Here is a 25,306-nt window from a genome sequence, read left to right on the forward strand (position 1 = left end):
TTTCCAAAAGTTAGCATCAGTTTCTTGGTCATATTAGATTCTTCATCTCAGATTTTTAAAAAAAATCCACCATCTGCCATGGCAGGATTTGAACCTGATTCCCCAGAACATAGGTCTCTAGATTAAAAGTATAGTAATATTCATATGCATATTGGGCACAACATCTTTTTTTGTCTTAAATTGTGTGACACTGCATGACAGTATCTCAACCAATCAACACACTCCATTCTTGTGGTATAAATGCTGGTTTTCTCTTTGAAAATGTAGTCTTGTGAAATGCTGATGGATGCAAAAAAAACTTTCTTTTCAGCAATTCTCTGATAGATCTATACTAGACAAAATGCAAAGTAGACTGGTGTAAGATATTTTGATGCTGGAAGTAGTAAAAGAGGAAATGTCACAGCATGGTGGCTCAGTGGTGGCGGCACGATCGCTCAGTGGTTAGCACTGCTGCCTCACAGCACCAGGAACCCAGGTTCAATTCCAGCCTTGGGCGACTGTCTGTGGAGTCTGCACATTCTCCCCATGTCTGCATGGGTTTCCTCTGGGTGCTCCGATTTCCTCCCACAGTCCAAAGATGTGCAGGTCAGGTGAATTGCCCATGCTAAATTGCCCGTAGTGTTAGGTGCATTAGTCAGAGGGAAATGGGTCTGGGTGGGTTCCTCTTCGGAGGGTCAGTGTTAACTGGTTGGGCCGAAGGGCCTGTTTCCACACTGTATGAAATCTAATCTAATCTAAATTAAGGCCAATCTCCCAAATGTTTTGCATGTTAGCTATAGGAGAGGCTACAGCAGATGATCAAAGAGATGGTGCTTACAATACAAGAACCTCTAAGCAATGCATAACATCAATCACAACACAGAATCCTGAACCTTATTGCAAAACTAACACCGAAGCCCATAATGGTTACACTCAAACAACAGCACTCTTGGTCAACCCTCTCATTAAATACTGTCACAGATATTTAGGACTTAATTGGTTTGTGACTGATCAAAGTGGTATATTTTTAGGAGGGAGTTGAATGACTTTGGGCCTGAGAGAAGATGGGTGAAGTGATAGATGCATTTGTGTCACTTAACAACTATCTAAGCATTTGGGGCAATGTACAAAAGAGTTATCAGTTTGAGCCTCATGTCAGAGAATTTAGGCTCCAAAATGAGAAGAAATCTCGCAAAGGAATGAGAGATAACAAGCATGTTTCGAAAAGGTTAATCAGGAGCACTGTATTAAGTTGAACTTTGGATAGAGGGCAAAGGGAAACTTGGGCTAATGTTGAAATGTATCTTCGCACACAGTGAGAGTGATGCTGGAATGATGACCTGTCTTTTTGTCCAATTTTAACCCTATTGACTTCGTAGAGGTTACTAAATAGCAATCAGCTGAAAGTGACTTGACCAACCTTTTCTATTTAATTTTCTTTTTAATGCAGAGGCAGTGAAGTCAAAAGTAGCAGTTGGAAAACCTATGATTTATGTCCATGTATTTTTAAAAACAATACAGATGTTAGACTATAAAATGGTAGAAAAACTTTTGAACTCCATTGATTCTGCTTCTGACAGTCCCAGCATTCTTTACAATGTTCCCACATATGTGACCCTTGTGACCTCCTCCCAAGATGTTTCCTCTGATGGAAATAACGCTGTGAAAGCTGTTTGTTAACCCCAAGGGCTGCATTGCAATTCCTGCAGTAATGAAAATGGAACCAGCTCTCTGTATAGTGGGTCAGATTCTTTCGTAGTAAACTCTCATTGTCCGAAAGAGTGCAGGAAGATTAGTGCAGGAATGGGGGGAAAAAAAAGCCAACAAATTCTGCATTAGTTCATTGAGATTGTGAGCTTTGCACGGACAACATACATGATACATTGGTTTACATGGAGCATATTGTTGGTGATGGCAAGATGTTTCCCTTAATTCCTGCCTTGAGCGTTTTTTTTTTGCCTGTTTTTCACAAACATTTTCTCTGTCTATTAAGAAGTGCTTTTGTTGGACATCACAAAGGGAGCCCAGTGCTTGAGGCGAACTCTATTCGGCAGGCTAATAGCATAGCAATCTCACTTTCCACAGCTTTATAAGCATCAAAATAAATGCCATGTGTAGACACATTGTAACATTGACAGTAGGGCATGACCTCTGCATAGAAGCTGGCATTGGTATTCCAGAACTTGTCTGCACCAGTCACTGACTGTCACATGTTTGGAACGCAATTGGTTTGTGACTGATGCAAGTGACAGATTTGAGGGGGTCGGTGGATTCGGGCCCCAGGAGGAGATAGAGAAAGTGATAGATACATTTGTGTGTGTTTGTGTGTGTGTGTGTGTGTGTGTGTGTGTGCATGTGTATATGTAAAAACACACACACACACACAGTTATTTTTCCTTGATGCCTGCCTAGGAATAATAAAGGCCAACAGTAAAAATGTGGCCTCATAATATTTAATCTAAGGAATGAAACAGTGGCTGTACAACTCATTCCCTCAGTGGAGAAAGTGAGGTCTGCAGATGCTGGAGATCAAAGTTGAAACTTTATTGCTGGAACAGCACAGCAGGTCAGGCAGCATCCAGGGAACAGGAGATACGACGTTTCGGGCACAGGCCCTTCTTCAGGAAACTTCTATGTGACAATAGCATACAATCTCCTGTTCCCTGGATGCTGCCTGACCTGCTGTGCTGTTCCAGCAATAAAGTTTCAACCTCATTCCCTCAGTGCTCCTGGAAATGAGACACGCAGAATTATCCCAGGGACGGAGTAAACAAGGTGTGGTTATCTTAAAATGCTTTGCTTTTATTTGTAAGTTACCTCTCTTCCAGGACTCGACTCTATATGTTTATAATGTTGAGACTTCTTGTTCAGCGTGAGATTAAAAAGCATAATGGTGTATTTTCTGAGATGTCTGCTGTGGAGAGGTACAGAGTACAGCTAGCTCTCTGCTGTGGTGGATCATTAGTTTGCTGGTGTTTCTGAGTAGATTTTTGACACTGTTGATTGCGAATCATTGGAGAGCAAGTTAGGCTCAGGTACATAGTCATCTTTCAGCTGTAACATGAACTGGAATTAATGTGTGGTTGTTAAATGTGATCAAAACCACAGGTCTCAGTTTCAATTAAATAACTGTCTCTGTGAACAATGCACGTGCTGTTAGCTGAGGTCTTTCAAGCAAAACCAAAACCTTGAATCTGCTGCCTCCGTGAGACAGTTGGTGCTTTAGAGCTGCTGCATTTGCTACTCTGCAGGGCCGTACTTTATCTTTTGCCGCACTGTGGAAACTGTGTACAATAAAATTATTCAGAAATATCAGTTTTGGAAATCCCCCCCAGGTCAAATCTTGTCATTTCAGCTATGGCTTCAACCTGGTTCATTGTGTGTTGCTACATTCTGTTGCAAACTCAAAATATCTCATGGCATCAGTTTCACTCACCTGGCTGCGATGAACCTGCACCTCTTTAAACACCTTTGCCAAAAGGATAGTCAGGGGAGGAATTTGACATTAGGTGTACAGAGTAGGAAGGAGTGTGTGTGGGGAGAAACAAGGCCAAGTACAAAGCAGGCTTTCTCCCCTAATTGATGTAAGAGTTTTATGTTTTTCTTAGCCTCCACGGGAAGACCACATGTTGGCACCAGCACTGGGGAGCTTCTTGAGCTCATGCATGAAGCATCATGAAAGTGTGGAATATGCTAGATGGACCTGTCCATCAATTTACGGTGTCCCATAGTTCCAGTTCTTCATTCAGAATGGATGAATGTTTCACTGAGAAATATGGTTATTGAGATTCCTTAAGACCTGCTTGTGTGTAAAATGGTCATTTTAATCAGTTTCTCGCATTGAGAAATGTCAAACTTTCACTGCTGGATTTTTATGAAAGAGAGGGCTGTTCAGTTTATGTAATGCTTTCATGGCCTCAGGACATTCAAAAGTCCTATATTTCTACTTAATATTGTTTTAACTACAGCCACTTCATGTAGATAAATCATTGCATTGTTTGTTTGGGTGATATGTTTGACGGGTATGTTTCCCAAGGGGTTGGAAGATCACTCTGCTTAACCTTGGGTCATTGAGTGAGATTCATTTGATTAGGCAGATGTGGCCTTTAACTAACAACCCAGCCTTATGGACTGGTCATCCAATAATACAGCACTCCCTCAGACACCAGTGCAGTATAACCTTCTTAATTGAAATATGTGCACAGAAGCTGTGGTGGTTTCCTGCTGAGGAGGCTGAGACTAGCTGAGGTCTCGAATGTGAAACATTTCTTTCTGATGCATAAGAAAAGCCCAAGCCTGCCTTAGTGTAAACTTCTGTCCTCGACCCTGACCAAGCTAACTACTAACCCTAACCCTAACCGAGTACCAAAGACCATTCCAGGGTTCCCATTGTTGCCTTCCCACTTGGGGTTGAACGGGAAGCAAGAGGTGTTGAGGGGCTCATATCTCCTGGACCTCCTGCTGCAGAAGGCCTGACGATTTGCCATCTGTTCAGATCCTGGCAGGGAGTTAACACAGGAGCTTTCCTGTTTTAGTTGAAAATATTACTGCACTTTCTTAATGTGAATTAATTTTACAGTATTTCCCAACCTGGTGAACTCTATAAAGGCTGCATTTTATAGCAGATTGTGCTCTATATAATTTATTGTTTGAGTGATCAGTTGCCTTTTGCTGATTCACTGTTGAATATTTGAAATAGTTTCAAGGCTTTGCATATGCTTTTAAGGTGTGTGTGTGTGTAGGGGTTACAGTAACCATCTTCAGTACTACTCCGTGCAAGCCTCAAAATAGTTGTTTAGAATAGTGAATTCCTTTTCCTGCTCTGTTTCTGCAGCTCCTTTCCTGGTGGTATTGACCCCTTGTTACAATGTGTGTCGATGTGAATCTGCTGCTCAGCAATACTAATTTTAAAGAGAAGTATGCAACTGATTTGTATGAATTACAAAATCCAACCAAATACTAAAATGGAATTTTATCACTCGGCTACTTTTGGAGATAACTCTCCAGCAGAGTTCTGACACACATTGACCAACTCTGCCATTCAGTCCAGTTACTCTGTTCTGTTCCACTGTTTAGTGAGATCATGGCTGATATGTGTCTTAATTTCATCCAGCCACCTGGACTCCTATCCCTTAATACCCCTGAACAGCAAAAATCTATTCATCTCCAATTTTTTGAGTAACCATCTGTTGCCGTTTGTTCCACACTTCCTTTTGCATGAGTAAATGTTTTCTCACCTCTGTCCTGAATGGCCTGTCTCTGATTTTGTTTTCTTGCCAAAGGTGGTATTTATTCAACTTCTTTCCAAATCCTAAAAGACCCCATCAGAGTTCTCCTTGGTTTTATATACTGGGAATACAGTCCTATTTTGGCAAAAGTGAGGACTGCAGATTAGAGTAGAGAGTGTGGTGCTGGAAAAGCACAGCAGGTCAGGCAGCATCCAAGGAGCAGAAAAATAACAGTTCCGTTATTCCCGAAGTCATTGTGATAGTTAAATATTTTCAAATAAATTCTCCAGTTTACCTAATTTCCAGACCTACATTGTTAAGCATGGAGTCCGGTTTCTGTACTTAACAAGAATTGCTATTTGTGATAAGTAAATAGATCTTAGCTACAGGTAAGCAGTTATAAAGTTAAACAGCATTAAACTCTAATCCCCTTTAAAAACAGTATGTTAGGGTGAAAGGAAAGGCTGGCAGGTGAAGGGAATGCTGGATGACTAGAGAAATTGAGGTTTTGGTCAAGAAAGAAGAAAGCATATGTCAGGTATGAACAGCAGAGATTGAGTGAATCCTTAGATTATAAAGGCAATAAGAGTATAGTCGAGGGGAATCAGGAGGGCAAAAAGTGGACATGAGATAGCTTTGGCAAATGGGAGAATCCAAAGAGATTTTAGAAATGTATCAAGGGCAAAAGGGTAACTAGGGAGAGAATAGGACTCGAAGATCAGCACGGCAGCCTATATGTGGAACTGCAGGAAATGGGGGAGATACTAAACAAGTATTTTGCATCAGTGGAGAAGGACATGGAGGATACAGAATGTTGGGAAATAAATGGTAACATCTTGAAAAATGTCCTTATTACAGAGGAGGTGGTGCCGGATGTCTTAAAAAGCATAAAGGTGGATAAATCCCCAAATCCTGATCAGATGTACCCTCAAACTCTGTGGGAAGCTGGGAAAGTGATGGCTGTGGGCCTTTTGCTGAGATATTTGTATCATTGATAGTCATAGGTGAGGTGCCAGAAGACTAGAGAATGGCTAACATGGTGACACTATTTAAGAAAGGTAGTAAGGAAGCCAGGGAAATGTAGACCGGTGAGCCTGACGTCAGTAGTGGGCACATTGTTGGAGGGAATCCTGAGGGACAGGATTTACATGTGTTTGGATAGGCAAGGACTGACTAGGATAGTCAACATGGCTTTGTGCGTGGGAAATCATGTCTCACAAACTTGATTGAGTTTTTTTGAAAAAGTAGCAAAGAGGATTGATGAGAGCAGAATGGCAGACAAGATCGATGTGGATTTCAGTAAGGCATTTGACAAGGTTTGTTATGGTGGACTAGTTAGCAAGGTTAGATCTCATGGAATACAGGGAGAACTAGCCATTTGGATACAGAACCGGCTCAAAAGTAGAAGACAGAGGGTGTTGGTAGAGGGTTGCTTTTCAGACTGGAGGTCTGTGACCAGTGGTGTGCCACAAAAATCAGTGCTGGTCCACTACTGAACGTAGGAAGTATCATTAGTAAGTTTGCAGATGACACTAAAATTGGAGGTGTAGTGGACAGTGAAGAAGGTTATCTCCGAGTACAACGGGATCTTGATCAGATGGACCTATGGGCCGAAGAGTGACAGATGTAGTTTCATTTAGATAAATGCAAGGTGCTGCATTTTGGAAAGGCAAATCAGGGCAGGACTTATACACTTAATGGGAAGGTCCTGAGGAGTGTTGCTGAACAAAGAGACCTTGGAGTGCAAGTTCATAGTTCCTTGAAAGTGGAGTCGCGGGTAGATAGGATAGTGAAGAAGGCATCTGATATGCTTTCCTTTGTTGGTCAGAGTATTGAGTACAGGAGTTGGGAGGTCACGTTGCAGCTGTACACGATAATGGTTAGGCCACCTTTGGAATATTGTGTGCAATTCTGGTCTCCTTCCCATCAGAAGGAAGTTGTGAAGCTGGATAGGGTTTTTGATTAGATTAGATTCCCTACAGTGCAGAAACAGGCCCTTCAGCCCAACAAGTCCACACTGACTCACCCAGACCCATTCCCCTACTCACGCACCTATCACTATGGGCAATTTAGCATGGCCAATTCACCTGACCTGCACATCTTTGGACTGTGGGAGGAAACTGGAGCACCCGGAGGAAACCCACGCAGACTCTGGGAGAATGTGCAAACTCCACACAGACAGTCGCCCAGGGCTGGAATTGAACCCGGGTCCCTGGTGATGCGAAGCAGCAGTACTAACCACTGAACCACTGTGCCGCCCTGTTCAGAAAAGGTTTACAAGGATGTTGCCATGTTGGAGGGTTTGAGCTATAGTGAGAGGCTGAGGGGTGACCTTATAGAGGTTTATAAAATCATGAGTGGCATGGATAGGATAAATAGACAAAGTCTTTTCCCAGGATTGGGAAAGTCCAGGACTAGAGGTTTAGACTGAGGGGAAAGATTTAAAAGGGAACTATGGGCAACTTCTCCATGTAAAGGGTGGTGCAAATGGAATGAGCTGCCAGATGAAGTGGTGGAGGCTGGTACAATTGCAACATTTAAAAGGCATCTGGATGGGTATATAAATAGGAAAGGTTTGGAGGGATATGGGCCAAGTGCTGGCAAATGGGACTAGTTGAGGTTAGAATATCTGGTCAGCATGGACAAGTTGGACCAAAGGGTCTGTTTCTGTGCTGTAAACCTCCCTGACTCTATAACTCCCATAATGCACATTCAGATGTTGATGGGAAAACTAGAAAAGAAGTTGAGTAGTCTTTGCTCACAAGGTCTGTTGGGTTGGTTGTTGCTGATTAAAAGGCTTTTACTTGCTGATTAAAAGGCTTTTAAAAGACTGGTTTGCTAGAGTCACAGGGTGTTCCGACCTGAAGCCTCCATTCCCTGCTGCTCTGATGTTCCTTCACCTGCCGTGCTTTCTTCAGTTCCACACTTTATCGACCCCAAGAGGCATAGGGTGGATGGTTCACTTGTAAATGTTCACTGATCAATTAACAGTCACAACTTATAGAGTCATTAAAAGAAAGAAACTGGTTTTCTAAAGATTTAATATGGATTTCAACGAAGTCAGAAGTCTCATAACACCAGGTTATAGTCCAACAGGTTTCTTTGAATTCCACCTGATGAAAGAGCAGTGCTCTGAAAGCTTGTGATTTCAAATAAACCTGTTGGACTATAACCTGGTGTAGTGTGACTTCTGACTTTGTCCACCCCAGTCCAGCTCTGGCACCTCCACATCATGGATTTTTACTGCAGAGAACAGAGAAACAGCTCCTAAACTGATGGAGATCTGACCACTTTTCTGTATTTTGTTCCCAGACCCAAGCTGCTCAGTTACCTAAGAACCAATGTCACAGTAGTTGGCAGACAAAGGGCCCTTTATCATTGATAAAAGGTCACTAGTCTATAGACCAGTCAATTTCTTATTGTCAACCAAAGCTCCATTCATAAAAAGTTCTTGGCTCCAGTCCATTGTGAAAATCACTGTAACCCACAGTTATGCAAAGTGTTGATTATCAAATGTCTTGCTCTTGCTTTCCAACCAAGTAATCCTTAGTCTTTTAAACCATTCTTCCTCATTTAAGTCCAACATTTTAAAAAGCATAAAAATACCTGGTCTTTACATTTCTAAGTTCTAATGTGCAGTCTGTATGCAGTGACCCAGATGCAGTCTAACTTAAACTATAGTACTGCTGTCGCAAAATGTGATTTAACATATACAGACCATTCAAAAAACAATGATATTTTTAAGACTATGGTATTTGTGGAGATCTCCTTGTTGTGTTGAAACTTCTGTTTTAAAATAATTATGAAATGAGCTGTGGGCCATCTTCTACTGGCACTACCATTCTGAGTGTAAAAAAGTTTCTAATGCTCAAGTGATAAAATTCTCAATAAGCATTGTGTCTGGCAACCTGTATATAGGAGTTGTATTAAGCCCCAATCAGGATCAAGTTCTCTGACAGTGTACCAGGTTATGAAATAACTTCTTGGTTAAAAGATCCCAGTTTGTGACTAGCCTATTGATCTTTCTCATAGCATGCTTATTGAGCAGTGGTCTTCAATCAACTACAGTGAACAATTAACGGCAGTTTGACAGTCAAGTGTGAAAAGACTATTTGGACATTGTGACTCTATTATACCTTTATAATGTTATCATGTTTTGGTCACCTAACCTAACCATTTTTTTGAGGAGAGGCTGTGCGAGGTCTTCAGTACATTATTCAACCTATTATTGGCATAAACTAAAGCAATTTATTCCAGCTACATTGAAATAATATAAACAATTAAAACATAAGATGGGATAGAACTGATAATAGGTAAAGTAAGAACACAACCAATAACCTACATGATAATCTAATTCTGCCTAAACCAGTACTTGAAAGTGTTAAGTTTAAATTGTTGATCGTTGCAGGATTTTAGTAATGCTAACTGACTTTTTACTGTCTGATCTCTTTGGGTGTTTCTTTTGCTAAGTACTTTGATTACTGTGCTTTGTGATGATGTGAGCATTTTGCCATAAATTACCTTCATTCTGCTGCTGGGGCAGGAATGTATTGAAATTCTAATTGCTGTAAGCAAACAGTACGAGGTCAGTTAGAGATTAACTGTTGCCGTTGATGGAAATTTGTATTCTGCTAGATGCTTGCAAATCTCCAGATGAGGAAAATAACAGCATTAAATTCTGTCACATTTTTACATTTTGACACACTGAAATGTTTGTAATTGCACACCTATATTTTTGACTCCTACAAACATACATTTATGTGTCTCCTGTTTGAGGACTGTGGTTCATCGGTGCCTTTCTCTGTTTCCACAGGACTTCTAGCCAGGAAACCATTCATAATGTCGCTGTCCATGCGGCCTGTGCGCCGCATTTTGTTTACTGGAATTACTAGGAGTCAGTCCTTTGCTGGAGTCAATTCACCACAGGACAAAGCATTCAGGTTAGTGACATTTCCAAATCATGTCGGCCCTTCTAAAAACCTATTTCCCCTGCTGTTTTATTTTAAAGCATAATGTAGAGAATTGATAAATATTTGAGGCTAATGTTGCTCTGAAGGCTTATGTTTTTATATTGCCCCCATGGCTCAGGGATATATTGGTTAGGATCTCCCACAGTGATTAGCTGAGCTCAGCTGGGTTGGCAAGATGAGTTCTACTGTGGTAAAGTGTCAATCAGGGTTGATGCTGTTGCCGATCACTAACTACTAATCCCTCGGACATGAGGGCAACCTGTTTTTCCACAAAGCTGTGCTACGTCATTCCCACACAGACCAGACCCGTGAGGAGCTACTAGTTTTACGGACTGTAATCTTGAAATTCAGAACCTCCCTTTCTAATAGCACTGGGTATTCTTGGACCACATGAACTGAAGTGTTTTAAGAAGACTGCTATCACCACCTTCTCAAAGGCAATTAGAGATGGCCAATCAATGTTGGCCAAACAACCAATGAGCACTTCCCACTAAATTCAATAAGTCAATAACGTTTATTCAGCATCCTTCACAACTTCAGGATCCTTGCAGCCAACAATACTTCACTGCAGTAACTATACTTCCAAAACTATGTGGGAACCATGGCAGAAAGTTCATGTGCAGTAAGGCCCAATTAGCAACACAAATAATGGCCAGATATTCTGTTTGCTCACAAACCAGGAGAGCTCCCTAACTCTTGAAGTAATGCCATTGGTTGTTTTTTATGTTTACTCGAGAGGCAGATGTGGATTGGTTTAATTTTGTCTGATAAATCCCAGCCCCGTCAGTGTCAGGGCTGTCTGAATTGTTTCCTCAAGTCTCTTGTATGAGACTTAACTCCAATCTCAGGGTTGACAGTGCCATCACTTAGCCAATGGTTGGTTGAATGAGGTTGCTTATTTCTCTGTGAAATTATAAGTAAATGTGAGTCAACCTAGGAGCACAATTGAAACTGCATCTTAATTTTGTGTAGGTGGGAATTCTGGTTTCTATGAACATCTAATTAATCTGTTTTCTATATAAGACTATGCTAAGTTACTGGGGTTTGACAGAGTGGGAAATTTAATCATCCAGTTATCAGTTAGCATCTTAAGTGCAAATTGACCTGTATCATGTAACAAGTATGAACTTGTTGGATTCACCAATTCTGCCTGCAGATTTACCTGAATGATGCAAAACTATTATTTATTCAGTTATGGTTTTGGTTTATTGGCAAAACAACTGTGGAAAAATTTGGTTAGATTATTGAAATATGGATTGTTTGTTGATGGTTATTCATTCTCTTTATACAGTTGTTCAAAAGAGAGGATGTGATTAAGCATTGAACAAAATGTGATAAGTTATAGTGAGGATGTTGAGGCTAAGCAGGTACAACCTGAAAATGTGCTTGTTTTTGGCGTAGTGTCTTTCTGGAAAGCTAATTTTTAACTTGCTAGAGAGAGAATGTAGTACAGTAACAGCTCGTTTGTGCACTTCTGTGTAATCCTGCATGTGACTTAGAATTTTGGCAACAGCGTCTAATGTTCTTTGCTCTCTGATGTGATCATTTTGGCCCAGTAAACAAAATAAAGTTAACTGCAGTCACCAACTTTATCCCAAGGTCGTGAACTAGTTGTACTTTCGCAAAAGAGGAATATTTTTCCAGCCTATTTTTCTTGCCCCGATTGTGTTATAAAACCGCAATTTCTGACATGAAAACCCTAAACTTTAATTGTGATTTTGAAAATGTTGAGGTCACAATATTTTACTCGACAACACTTATTATTTTGATTGGAAAATGGCCACCACACGCACGGGCATCATTTCACTGAAGATTTGAGTGCTGGTGCTAATGGTGTGCAGTAGAAGCGTACAGAGTATGTGATTATGATGTTAATCAGTTTGTAATGCTGATTTGACTCTTGAACCGCCATCTTTAACTTCCACTTCAACTGACATGCACCCTTAGCCTCGCACAGAATCCCTACAGAGCAGAAAGAGACCATTTGGCCCTCTGAAGAGCATTCCACCCAGATGCACCCCCCACACCCTATCCCCGTAACCCTACACTTCTCATGGTTAATCCACTTAACCTGCATGTCCCTGGACACCACGGGGTAATTGAAAATTGCTAACTCTACTAGCCTGCATATCTTTGGGTTGTGGGAGGAAACCAGAACACCTGGCGGAAACCCAGGCAGACACAGTGAGTTAAGTACCGTACGCAGATCTCTTAATCTTTTACCTTGCTTTTGCCTGTATTAATAAAGCTTAGGATGTCACTGTTTTATTCATCACTTTCTTAATCTGCCCTGCCATAATTAATGATTTGTACACACATCTCTCAAGGTTCCTCTGCTTCTGCATCCCATTTAGAATTTCATCGTTTAGTTTGTGTTGGCTCTCCTCATCACTCTCTGCACTTCTCTGAATTAACTTCCATCTGTCACTTATCTGCCCATTCCACAAGCTAATGTATATCCTTGTGAAATTTATCACTGTCCTTTGACAATTCATAACACTTCCAATTTTGTTACCCACAGATTCTGAAATTGTGCATTCAAGACTAAGTCATTATTGTATTATAGGGATAAAAGGTGATCTGGTACTAATTGCTGAGGAATCCTCATAGCTTCCTCCAGTCTAAAGTACAACCATTCATTGCCCTGCTCTGTTTTCTGCCCCTTGGCCAATTTATTTTTCAGGCTGTAACTGTCCCGTTATTCCATGGGCTGACAAGTCTGTTGTGGTGTAGACTGTAATGCAGTCAACTACAGTCCTTAACAATGACCATACCTGTTCTGATAAGGGTTCCAAATTGTCTTTTGACTGTACAGATGCTGCCTGACTTGTTGAGTATTTTCCACTCTTTCCTGTGATTTCACCCTGCATTGCATAAAGTCCACTGAAGATGTTACCTAGTAAGGTAATGAAACATCTGGAAATGAACCTTTCAGCTCAGCGAGCAAACCTACATCCAAAACCTCAACCTGAGCTACAAATCTTCTCAAAATTCAGTGTTCTATTACTGGGCTATCGAATGAAAATTGAAAGTGTTCTTGTTTCTCTTGGAGTAGTTTTAACCGTATGGTTTTGGTGCTAGGTGTGTTAAGCTGCTTCCTGCCAATTATTGAGGCAAAATTGTGCTCTCGGAGTTTGATCATTTTCATCCCTTTAATTGATGTTGTGAATTCTTATTTTGCAGAAAGCTAAAAGTGTTCAGCACCCCCACAACACACCGGAAAACTGCCTCTCGAGCTGGCAAAATGTTCAACATTTCTCATAAATCACTCCCACCCAAGAACCCTCAGCCTGAACGGTTGGATGAGGTTTATGAAGCTTTAAAAAAGGGCCTAAAGTAAGAAATTTTTTTTGTGTAAATGTTCTTGAATAAATGGGACCATCCCAAGAATTGTACAATTTGCTTACATTCATTTATAAAAATTAAACTACTTTGATATGTGAATGGGTCCAGTCCTGAGTGGTAAAGATGTGTTTTGTGACTCATGGGTAGTTTTCTGTAGTTTGTGATCTCTGGGGTTTGGCTTTTCTGTGAAGTGTGGTTTGTGTTGAATCCAGCCGATGTGGACAGTGACAAATGAAGAGATGAGTACTAGATATTGAAAACCATTAACTCCTGAGCGCATGTTGTTTCTCTACCACCCCTGGAAAGAACAGTAATTTTGGCTTAAAGTTATTAACTAAATTACTGTACAATTGTCAATGAGTCCCAATGCCCATTCTGGTTCCTGTAACTTGTTGACAATTTGTAAACAGTTCACTTGGACTAGAAGTGGAGGTCAGTTCTTTTAACAAAAAAAAACTGGAGTGCAATATGTTTACTTTGAGAATGTTTTGGTTATCACTTGTCAGATCTTCCCACTCACCTTTGTCTTTGAGCAGTGCCTTTTTGAACATTTACCTATTGCTTAACTTGCTGATTCACTTTTGACAAATATGTGAATTATGGTTGTTTCATGAAAGAGACCCTACAAATAGTTTTGCTCTACTCTGACTCTGCAGAAAGAGACAATTAAAGATATTCACACTTTTTTAATATAATTAATAATTAGAAAAATCCAAAATATTTACTTCTGGATACATGTTAATCTTTGCGATTTATCCAGTGAGTAAAGCAACCCTACTCCTTCATCAACTGGAAATTTGAATGTCCAAACAGAATGGTAGCTATTGTGTTGAAAACAATATTGGATGCAGTAGCTGAAGAGGAAACTCATCTACCATCATAATATTCGATCTTATCAATTTTATATGTTAAAAAAAGGTTGAATTTTTAAAACTTGTAATGCTCTATTTCTGCTGTTGGTAAATAGTTGTGATTGGAGTTTATTCTGGTGAAATGAAAGTTGAAGTTGACTACCAAAAGTGTTTTAATTATTTTCTGCTTTGACAACTTCATAACAGTTGCATTTTTATGTTTAGGTAATGAACACAGTTTTCCCCGGATGTTCACTAGAAAGATTTTAGATGAACGCCCAATTCCTGTTCCACCTAAGGCTCAACTTAGTACCAGCTTTCCATTGAATCATAGTTGTGTGGTGGTCTTTGGGTAGTGATCTTCTAACAAGAAAGCCCTACTCTGGGGGAAAAAAAATCAGAAATTAATATGAATTCTTCTGGATATAATCTTATTTTAAACATAGACCAATGCCAATTTTAACACAGTGCATGCTCATTCTGAAAGAGAGAGTCTGGTTTGGAAAGTAATGTTGGTCACTTTATAAATTTGTGATATAACTCAGCATGACTTTGCATTCTGCTCTGTTTGATTCAGCGCTAAACTTATTGATAGGACTGGAGTTCATTTTTAATTGAATATGTCAAATAAATAATTTATGTAATAAAGACTTTCCCTGAGATTTGTCATTCACTGAGCTGACAGAGACAGGATGAAAGTTAGCATGATGATCAAACTGGGCGCTTTGGCCCCCTCTCTCTAATGGAAAGAGACATCTGGGATTTATAGACTAAATTGCATTCTGATCCTGGCTAAAACAGATATGAATCTGTGGAATGTTTTAGAGGTAAGAGGAATAATTATACACTGTAACCTAGTTCAGTCCTTGGTTGAAGGGGGCGTGGAAATTGCAACTTTCACTGCTATCTTAGTGGGCGGCACGGTGGCACAGTGGTTAGCACTGCTGCCTCACGGCGCCAGAGACCCGGGTTCAATTCCCGCCTCAGGCGACTGACTGTGTGGAGTTTGCACGTTCTCCCCGTGTCTGTGTGGGTTTCCTCCGGGTGTTCCGGTTTCCTCCCACAGTCCAAAGATGTGCAGGGTCAGGTGAATTGGTCATGCTAAATTGCCCGTAGTGTTAGGTAAGAGGTAAATATAGGGGTATGGGTGGGTTTCGCTTCGGCAGGTCGGTGTGGACTTGTTGGGCCGAAGGGCCTGTTTCCACACTGTAATGTAATGTAATCTAATCTAATCTAAACCTTTTGCACCTTTTGTCGTTTTAAAAGATTTCATAATTACAGAGACAAAAGTACAAAGCACAACTGTTGACAAGTTCCTGTCTTCTTTTCACTTCCCAGTTTCACCTTTTCTCCCGAGATGACTTCCCATCATTGGGATAAGTGTTGATGCACTATCCTTGTAGATTTCCCCATCAGTCACTAATCATTTGATATGACATATAACTTTACGGATTGATTCAAGTGCTGGGTCATTTTTTAATTGCATTTTCTAGTCTTATTATATAAGGGATACAGTTAATTAGAAGGCAGAAGAGCTTTATAGAGTCATAGAGATGTACAGCATCGGTCCAACCAGATATCCCAATCCAATCTAGTCCCACCTGCCAGCACCCGGCCCATATCCCTCCAAACCCTTTCTATTCCTATACCCATCCAAATGCCTTTTAAATATTGCAATTGTATCAGCCTCCACCACTTCCTCTGGCACCTCATTCCATATACGTACCACCCTCTGTGTGAAACAGTTGACCCTTGGGTCTCTTTTATATCTTTCCCCGCTCACCCTAAACCTATGCCCTCTGGTTCTGGACTCCCCGACCCCAGGGAAAAGACCTTGTCTATTTATCCTATCCATGTCCCTCATAATTTTGTAAACCTCTATAAGGTCCCCCTCAGCCTCTGACGCTCCAGGGAAAACAGCCCCAGCCTGTTCAGCATCTCCCTTTAGCTCAAATCCTCCAACCCTGGCAACATCCTTGTAAATCTTTTCTGAACCCTTTCAAGTTTTACAACATCTTTCTGATAGGAGGGAGACCAGAATTCACACAATATTCCAACAGTGTCCTAACCAATGTCCTGTACAGCCGCAATATCACCTCCCAACTCTGACCAATAAAGGAAAGCATACCAAAGGCCGCCTTCACTATCCTATCTACCTGCGACTCCACTTTCAAGGACCTATGAACCTGCATTCCAAGGTCCCTTTGTTCAGCAACACTACCTAGGACCTTACCATTAAGTGTATAAGTCCTGCTGAGATTTGCTTTCCAAAAATGCAGCACCTCCCATTTATCTGAATTAAACCTCATCTGCTGCGTCTCAGCTCATTGGCCCATCTGGTCCAGATCCTGTTGTGATCTGAGGTAATCTTCTTTGCTGTCTACTACACCTCCAATTTTGGTGTCATCTGCAAACTTCCTAACTGTACCTCTTATGCTCGCATCCAAATCATAAAGTAGAGGACTTGTGTCAGACTAACAGTTGTGTTTTTTTTTAAACTGCAAAACTAAAGGTAGGGGGAAAGATATTAAACAGGGTCACCATGGTTTGGGTGTGTTGGGGATTGAAAAGAAATGAGGTGTATTTTTGAAATTCTAGTCTAAACACACTAAGCTTCAGTATATAATGAAAGTGGCATGTATTAGATTAATGAGCCTGGACATCAAATGTCTAGGTTTAACAAGACATTCTGGATGGACCAAGGCAAATCAACAACTGGTACTAATAAATTGTAACTGCCTGTAAGTTGAGATGGTTATTGCTCACTTCCAGCATGAGGAACTATTTCCTAACATGCACTTACTATTAGTTGTTATGATAATAGTCAAACTGTGTCTGCTACATTTGTTCAGAGAAAGTGTTGTTTATCCTGTCCTTACAGTGCATACTTGCAAGTTCATCAGCTGGAGCTTGACAACTTAACAGCTCAGCTCAAAGATATGAAAAGAAATTCCAGATTGGTGAGTAATGTTGCTTAAGTAACACCTGAAGTTGTGCAAAGGTGTTGGTTTTAATATGCAGTAATATTAGACCCTGTAATGTTCAATTAAAGATACAGTTGAGTCTTTATGTATGTCCCAGTACAAAAATTCTGACAGTTGCATTGTATTGTCTGATTTCAATAATAGTTTGTAAGATGCAAGGGCAAAAGCAGGCCATGCTGCCCATCGGTTCCACTGCACCATTCAATGAGATCAATTACACTTTCCTGCCTTTTCCCCATAACCCATGGTTCCCTTATTGACTTAAAAATATGCCTATTCTCATCCATGAATATATTTAATGACCAAACCGTCATAGCCCCTGTGCTTCATCACCACCTGAGAAAGAAATTCTTCCTCTTGGAAGGGCAACATGTGTGGGCGCAGGCTTGGATGGCTGAAGGGCCTGTTCCTGTGTTGTATTCTTCTGTTGTTTGTTCCTCTCTTAAGAGGGCAACTCCTTTCTCTGAGATGATGCCCTCTGGTCCTAGATTCTCCCACAAGGAGAAATAGCCTTTCTGCATTGACCCCCTATCAATCCAATTTAGAATCTGATGTTTCAATAAAGTCTCCTCCTCTCATTTATTCTCCTAAATTCCAATGAGTACAAGCTCAAGCTGCTCAGCCTCTCCTCAAAGAAAATCCCTCCACATCCAGGATCAATGTCGCGAACTTTATCCGGACTGCCTCCAATTTTCTATCCATGCTAATATATCTAACCCCATAGTCTGTTATAGTATTAAGTAGCCAAGTGTGAACCATTATTGAATGCCTTTTGGAAATTCAATATATCTTTCCTTAGATCAGGGATCAAAACTGTTCAGTATTTAAGTGTGGTCTAACTAGTGCCGTGTGTAGATTTAGCAAGTGTGTCTCGTTTTATACTCCATTGCATTTGAAATAAAGGGCAACATTTCATTTGCCTTCACTAATACCCACTGGACTTGGCCACCTTTTCTATGTGGTTCACTCACGATTTCTACCAAGTCTCTCTTTGCTTCAGCTTGCTGCAATATTTTCTCATTTAAAAAGTATTCTGTTCTTCTCTTCCTGCCAAATGCATAACCTCACATTTTTATATTCCATCTGTCAAATCTTTGGCTTAATCTATCTGTATCCCTAAGTAGACGACTTATGTCAGCTTCATTATTTGCCTTCCCATTTACTTTTGTGTTGTCTGTAAATATGGTGACAGGACATTAATTTCTATGGTGACAGGGTGGCTCCGTGGTTAGCACCGCTGTCTCACAGCACCAGGTACCCAGGTTCGATTCTACCTTTGGGCAACTGTCTGTGTTGCATATTCTTCCTGTGTCTGTGTGAACTTCCTCTGGGTGCTCCAGTTTCCTCCCACAATCCAAAGATGTGCAGGCTAGGTAGATTAGCCATGCTAAATGTAGGAGTACAGGGATAGGGTCGGGGGGTAGATCTGGGTGAGGTGCTCTTTGGAAGGTCAGTGATGGGCCTAATAGCCTGTTGCCACACTTCTGGGTTTCTATCAAAATCCAAATGATTAATATACTTTGTAAATAATTGTAGCTCCCAAAGATCCCCGTGATACTCCACTAGTTACAGTTTCCATTTTGAAAATGTCTCCTTTTATTCAATGTTCTATCTTCTATTAGTTAGCCAGTCCTCTATCCATACTAATAGATTACCTGTAACACATGGATTGTTATCTTAAGTAGCCTTATGTGTAGTACGTTATTGAATACCTTTTGGAGATCCAAATGTTATATCTTCTGGTTCCCCTGTATGTATCCTGCTTGTTACCACCTCAGGGAGCTGTAGTAAAGTTTATCAGGCATGATTCACCTTTCGTGAAGCCATGCTGACTCTCCAGGTTATATTATGTGTTTATAGATATTCTGCTATTACATCCTTTATTTTAGTCTAATATTTCCCCAATGATGTACATTAAGCTTACTGGCCTATCATTACCTGCGTTTTTAAAATTTTCCTCCCTTTTTAAATGTTGTTACTTTAGTAATTTTCCTATCCACTGGGACTTTTCCAGAATCTAAGGATTTTTAGAGGATTATAACCAGTGCATCCACTATCTTTGTAACTAATTCCTTAATATCTCCAGAAGCAGTCAGTCAGGTCCAGGAACATATTGCCTTTAGTCCCTTCTCTAATGATACCTATTGTGTTTATGCTTCCTCCCCTCCCCCTTGATTATCTCGTATTTTGTCTTACTATTTATATCCTCGATCATGAAGACTGATGCAAAACATTTTTTCAACTCATTTGCCATTCCCTGGCTTTCCCTTATTTTCCCAGCCTCATTCTGTAAGGGCTTTATCTTGCCTCTCTTTTCTTTTTATATCTTTAAATAAACTTTTATTGTCTGTTTTTTGTATTATATGCTAGTTTGCCCTCATAATTTATTTTTTTCCTTCCTCGTTATTTTCTGGTCTTTTTTTGTTGTTGGTTTTGAAACTTCTGCTTTTGAAGTTCTGCTTCTCCAGACTGCTTCTGGAGATATTAAGGAATTAGTTACAAAGATAGTGGATGCACTGGTTATAATCCTCTAAAAATCCTTAGATTCTGGAAAAGTCCCAGTGGATAGGAAAATTACTAAAGTAACAACATTTAAAAAGGGAGGAAAATTTTAAAAACGCAGGTAATGATAGGCCAGTAAGCTTAATGTACATCATTGGGGAAATATTAGACTAAAATAAAGGATGTAATAGCAGAATATCTATAAACACATAATATAACCTGGAGAGTCAGCATGGCTTCACGAAAGGTGAATCATCCTCTGATTTACCACTAAGCTTTGCCAAATTTTCTTTCAATTTGATATTTTCCTTAACTTCCCTGATTAACATTAGGTTTTTCCCCTTCTTAGAATCCTTTTTCCTCACTGTGATAGATCTTTGTTGTGAGTCATGAGCTATTTTTTAAAATGTCAACTAATATTCATCAACCATTTTTTTCTGCTAAACTTCCAGTACATTCCAGGTAAAAACAATGACTGCAGATGCTGGAGACCAGATTCTGGATTAGTGGTGCTGGAAGAGCACAGCAGTTCAGGCAGCATCCGAGGAGCAGTAAAATCGACGTTTCGGGCAAATTTTGTGCTCTTCCAGTACATTCTAGCCAACTCTGCCCTTATTCCCATGAATTACTCTTATTTAAGTTTAGCACAATTTTTCCTCACTCAGGTTTTTAACTCACAAGCAGAATGCTAAATGCTACCATGTTATTGTCACTGTATAGGATATCTTTTATTCTGAGATCATGTTTTAAACATGCCTAGTATGTTGTAGTATAATTCATGGGAATAAGGGCAGGATTGGCTAGAATGTACTGGACGTTTAGCAGAAAAAATGGTTGAATATTAGTTGACATTTTAAAAAAAGATAGCCCAATTTGCCGTTTGGATCCTCAACAGATTAATATAGGAATCTGTCCCCAGTGCACTCTATAGATTTTTCCTCATGGCTGCATTTGCCAGTTTGTCTGTTCTAATCTATATGAAGTCATCCCTAATTAATGTGTGATGTGGAGAAGCCAATGTTGGACTGGGGTAGAAGTTTCAAAATCATACAACGGGTTATAGTCCAACAGGTTTATTTGGAAATGCTAGCTTTCGGAGTGCTGCTCCTTCATCATGTGGTTGCCAGATGATTAATGTAATACCTTTCTTACGTGGCCCTTTGAATAACTTGAAAAAAATACAAGATTTATATTTATATATTGCAATGATAAATCTTTTTGAAATTGCACTGGTGTTCATAAACTTGTGTTTAGTTAACAAAGGACTTAAACAAACAGTTACTTTGTTAATTTGAAGCTTGAGATACAATGGAATGTGCAGAAACTCGCTGCACAAGTGGATTGGTCTTTCGCTTTGCTTTCAGTCCCAGTTACACGTGTCCCATAAATTAAGTTTCCAAATTTCGCAAGACAGAAATATTTTGTAATACATGGTTACTTGACACCAATTCCATTTCAATTTTTAGAATCAGGTGAATAATTTATAAACAAGCTTTAAAATTTTGCCTGAGATTTTCATGTTAAAATGAATATTGAAATAGAATTGTGACTTTCCTTTTGAAACAATGATTTTTATTTCCCTTGCATTTTGAATGTCACCAATTTCTACTTCTGTACGTTGTATTCAGTTTATAAGAAGTGTCCATTATAACTCTTCTTTCTTTTTGTTTTTAGGGATTTCTATATGATCTTGACAAGGTATGAGGTTTCAGTATTGCTTGCTTTCTAACATGAGTTGACATAATGAATTGAATAAATGTGGGTTAGTCCAAATAACCTTGGTTTCGCAAAGGCAAACATAGAAACTTGTCAAGTATGTTTACTTGTTCAAAACAAATGTACAAACAATGACACAAACAGATCTGTGATTCTTAAATTCTATCTCTTTTGCTCTAGTTACCTGTCTGCACATTGTTCATTGCTGTCCTGCCCAAGACCACCCACCTTGTTACTGAATAAAAGCCTTTTGGCATTCAAAACTTTTAGTTAGACTACTGGGGGGGTGGTAGGTGTAGGTTCTGAGTAAAAGCTATTGTAAATTTAAAGAAGGACGCTATTTCATGTTAACTGTTGGTAAACAACTTTATTCCTGCTTCATTGCCAGTGCTCCTCTCTGACTGGGCTGTACTAAATGTCTAGGGCTGAAAATGTGTTGCTGGAAAAGCGCAGCAGGTCAGGCAGCATCCAAGGAGCAGGACACTCTACGTTTCTGGCATGAGCCCTTCTTCAGTGCTTTTGTTTTTCCAGCAATACATTTTCAGCTCTGATCTCCAGCATCTGCAGTCCTCACTTTCTCCTGTACTAAATGTCTAACAAAGTGTTGGTCTTAACTGGCCTTTTCTGTTTACTTTATTTCTCACATTTTCCTAAAACAAACTTTCTTTGAGAACATTCTATCTTTCCCATGCAGCATAAATCTGAAATTTGTTTCCAGAATTATGTGCAAATTTGCTGCATTCTGTGAAACGTTTGTGCTATTCATGATTTGGATATATCGCTGACTGTGAGTACATAGTGAATTATACATACTCTTGTACTGGAAAATATGAATAAAAATTTAGATTGATTTAAGCATAAAGGCATCTCCAGTTTGTTTAATGTGCTTCCAATAAAAGACTTGCCAAGTCTGTTTAACATTTTCTCTCACTCTCTGTCTCTCTCTCTCTCTCTCCCCTTTTTGCCGCCTCCTGACAGCAAATCAAGTCAATTGAAAGGTTTATCCGGAGACTGGAGTTTCACGTTAGTAAGGTAAGAAACTACAAAATGGTCAGTTCCTCGCCCCTACTTGGGGTCTCAACCCTCTTTGGATTCAACCTGGCTTGATACCTTCCACAACAGTTATAACTTGTATACTTTCATCATAATGTGTTTTGCAACAAAATAAAATCAATACTTGAATGCTTTTCTTATGGCTAAAAGGTTACTATTGTAGCATGTTTTGGCTGGAAAGTTTAAATTGTTTACACAGGTTTTCCTTTGACTTTGACATATCAGATAATCCAGCTTGTGTTCTCATCAGCCCAAAAGTTGGCAGTTGGGAAGGCATCTCGTATATATTTATTGGACGCAAGTGTCTTGTGTTCTCACAATATACGTGGTTTGACTTGTGTTTTTATTATGTTTCTATCTATGAAAACTAATAATGACAGGAGGCTGTACATCAAAAAATATCTAATGCCGATACAGCCACACTTTGTGCTCACTGCAGGTCACCTTCTCAATGAACCGTATGTTTTGTAGGTCTTTAACCTGAAGTGATAGATGGTATTTTGTTGGCATGGCTGTTGGGCTTAATTTTAATGTATGCTTATCTGCTTAAGGGCTCAATTTTAAAACAAAGTTGCTTCTTCATTCTGCTGTTTGTTTGTTTGTTAACTTCCGGGTTATTGTAGATCATTTCTCATCAACCTGTTCGTGATATTATTACATACCTCTAGTGCAGGTCCGACTTGAACTTGGCCTTCTTATGGGCCTGGTCTACTCTTGTGGCCCACTACAATGTGCCACAACAGCCCTTCCTGCCTGTTGCAGATATTAGTTCTATATCTATGATAAAGCAATGTGTCTCTAATTAAACAATTGGATAATTGCTAAAGTTGTATTATACTGCTCAACAAATATAAGTAAAAGTTGACCATTCATTGTATAAGCAATATTATATGGACACTGAAAATCAAGAGGTGGTTTTCTATGGTGGAAAGGATTGAATAAGTGGCTAATATCTGTGATTTAAAAAAGAAAGCAGGTTGGGTTCAGTGTCTGCCATTTTGTGGAATATATTGCGGATGCAACAGAGTCATCCACTGGAATATCATAGGATAAATTTCTATCAAAGTATAGCTATTTGCTTTTGATAATAATGTATAAACATTTTGTACTAACCTTTCTGGATAGGACTTAGACTTCTGAATTTCTGAAAAAGGTCCCTTTGGCTTTGAGCTGGCTCATTTACAATTGAAATGTGAAATTTTGAAACTTCCTGGTGGGCATCAATGTGCAGGAGGCCTAGAGTGAAGCTTGGGCCTGGTAAAGCCATATTTGAGTTTCAAAAGGTTTAGAAATGAAGAGTTTAAGTTTCATAGTCACTTGCTTCCAGTGCTGTGTTTGTCCACATGAAATTGTAATTTTAGGAGCTGATCTATTCAGTTAGGCAATTATTCCATGAATCTTGTTTTTCTTCTCATTTTTATTTTGAATCTTGTTTACCAGAGTTCACTGGGCAGTGAGCTGTTTTTGTTTTTTGGAATATTTTTCTGCCTGTACTTTGGTTGCAGCAGCCAACATTAACAAAACAATGAGGTGGCACCATATAAAACGCTGCCAATAAAAACCAGTCTTGGAATATTCTGGTGTATCGCCTGAGTGTGTGTGTGTGTGTGTGCGTGTGCGCGTGCATATATACAAATACATGAGGGGGTGTTTCAAAGGAGACTGTGTCTTTACTGGTCAACCTCACAAAATGGACAGTATGCACCTCCAGAAAATATAGATTATATGATTAGATTCCCTACAGTGTGGAAACAGGCCCTTTGGCCCCACAAGTCCACACTCACCCTCCAAAGAGTAACCCACCCCCCTCTGACTAATGCACCTAATACAATTTAGCATGGCCAATTCACCTGACCTGCACATCTTTGGATTGTGGGAGGAAACCGGAGCACATGGAGGAAACCCACGCCAATACTGGGAGAATGTGCAAACTCCACACCGACAGTCACCCAAAGCTGGAATCGAACCTGGCGCTGTGAGGCAGCGGTGCTAACCACTGAGCCACCATGCTGCCCCTATATCGTTTATAAGAACTCCTCGCCTTCCCAAAGAAGTGAGGGTCACCATGTTTTCATGACTCTTGTATGGAGAGCAAGTAGTTTGTGCCATCAGCAGTGCTCCCTCTTGAATTGGAGTGTGTGTGGTAGTCACTCTGAATGAGGAGGGCACTTGATCATGGCAAGAGTTTGTCCTTTTCATTTTTTAATCATAGGGAGGCTGTTGTGTTGCAGCTGCCGTACAGTTCCCATTGATCGGGAACTCTCCTGTTTTTACTGACTGTTATTGGCAGAACGGAAGTATTGACAGATTAATGATCAGTCTGTTTGGCTCCATTATGATGCACCTTCCATGGCCAATCAGTCCACTGGGAACTTGAACCCAGCGCTTCTGGCCCAGAGGGAGAAACAGTACTTTTTCCCAAGATGAAAACTTTTTGAAAACATAAGTCAAAACAACTACACTTCCAATAAATATTTTGGATGCCTTTCCAATAGCAAGCTTCTGGGATGAGGTGTAAGCATCTGAAAGAATTGAGGAATGCCTTAAGCACCACCCACTATTACAACAACATTCAGACTTGAGGGAGAAAATAGCTTAAGAAGCCAAGTTTTGGTAACGTGACTGGCTCTGCTATAATGGGGGGGATGTCAGGTTCCAAGCAATCAATTGTAATAGGG

At 40.0% G+C, this 25,306-nt stretch overlaps 1 protein-coding gene across 5 annotated transcripts in view; it reads left to right on the plus strand.

Annotated features, from left to right (window-relative positions):
- Window positions 1-25,306, plus strand: part of ripor1 (RHO family interacting cell polarization regulator 1) — a 342,903-nt gene that overhangs the window by 212,951 nt on the left and 104,646 nt on the right. For all 5 annotated transcript variants that reach the window (XM_043707051.1, XM_043707049.1, XM_043707047.1 and 2 more), the window contains 5 exons: window positions 10,021-10,147; window positions 13,361-13,513; window positions 17,255-17,333; window positions 21,534-21,557; window positions 22,554-22,607. In XM_043707051.1, coding sequence (XP_043562986.1) covers window positions 10,047-10,147; window positions 13,361-13,513; window positions 17,255-17,333; window positions 21,534-21,557; window positions 22,554-22,607 — 411 coding nt within the window. In that variant the 5' untranslated portion in view covers window positions 10,021-10,046. The remainder of the gene's footprint in view (window positions 1-10,020; window positions 10,148-13,360; window positions 13,514-17,254; window positions 17,334-21,533; window positions 21,558-22,553; window positions 22,608-25,306) is intronic.

Source organism: Chiloscyllium plagiosum, chromosome 17, assembly GCF_004010195.1.
Source record: "Chiloscyllium plagiosum isolate BGI_BamShark_2017 chromosome 17, ASM401019v2, whole genome shotgun sequence".
NCBI lineage: Eukaryota > Metazoa > Chordata > Chondrichthyes > Orectolobiformes > Hemiscylliidae > Chiloscyllium > Chiloscyllium plagiosum.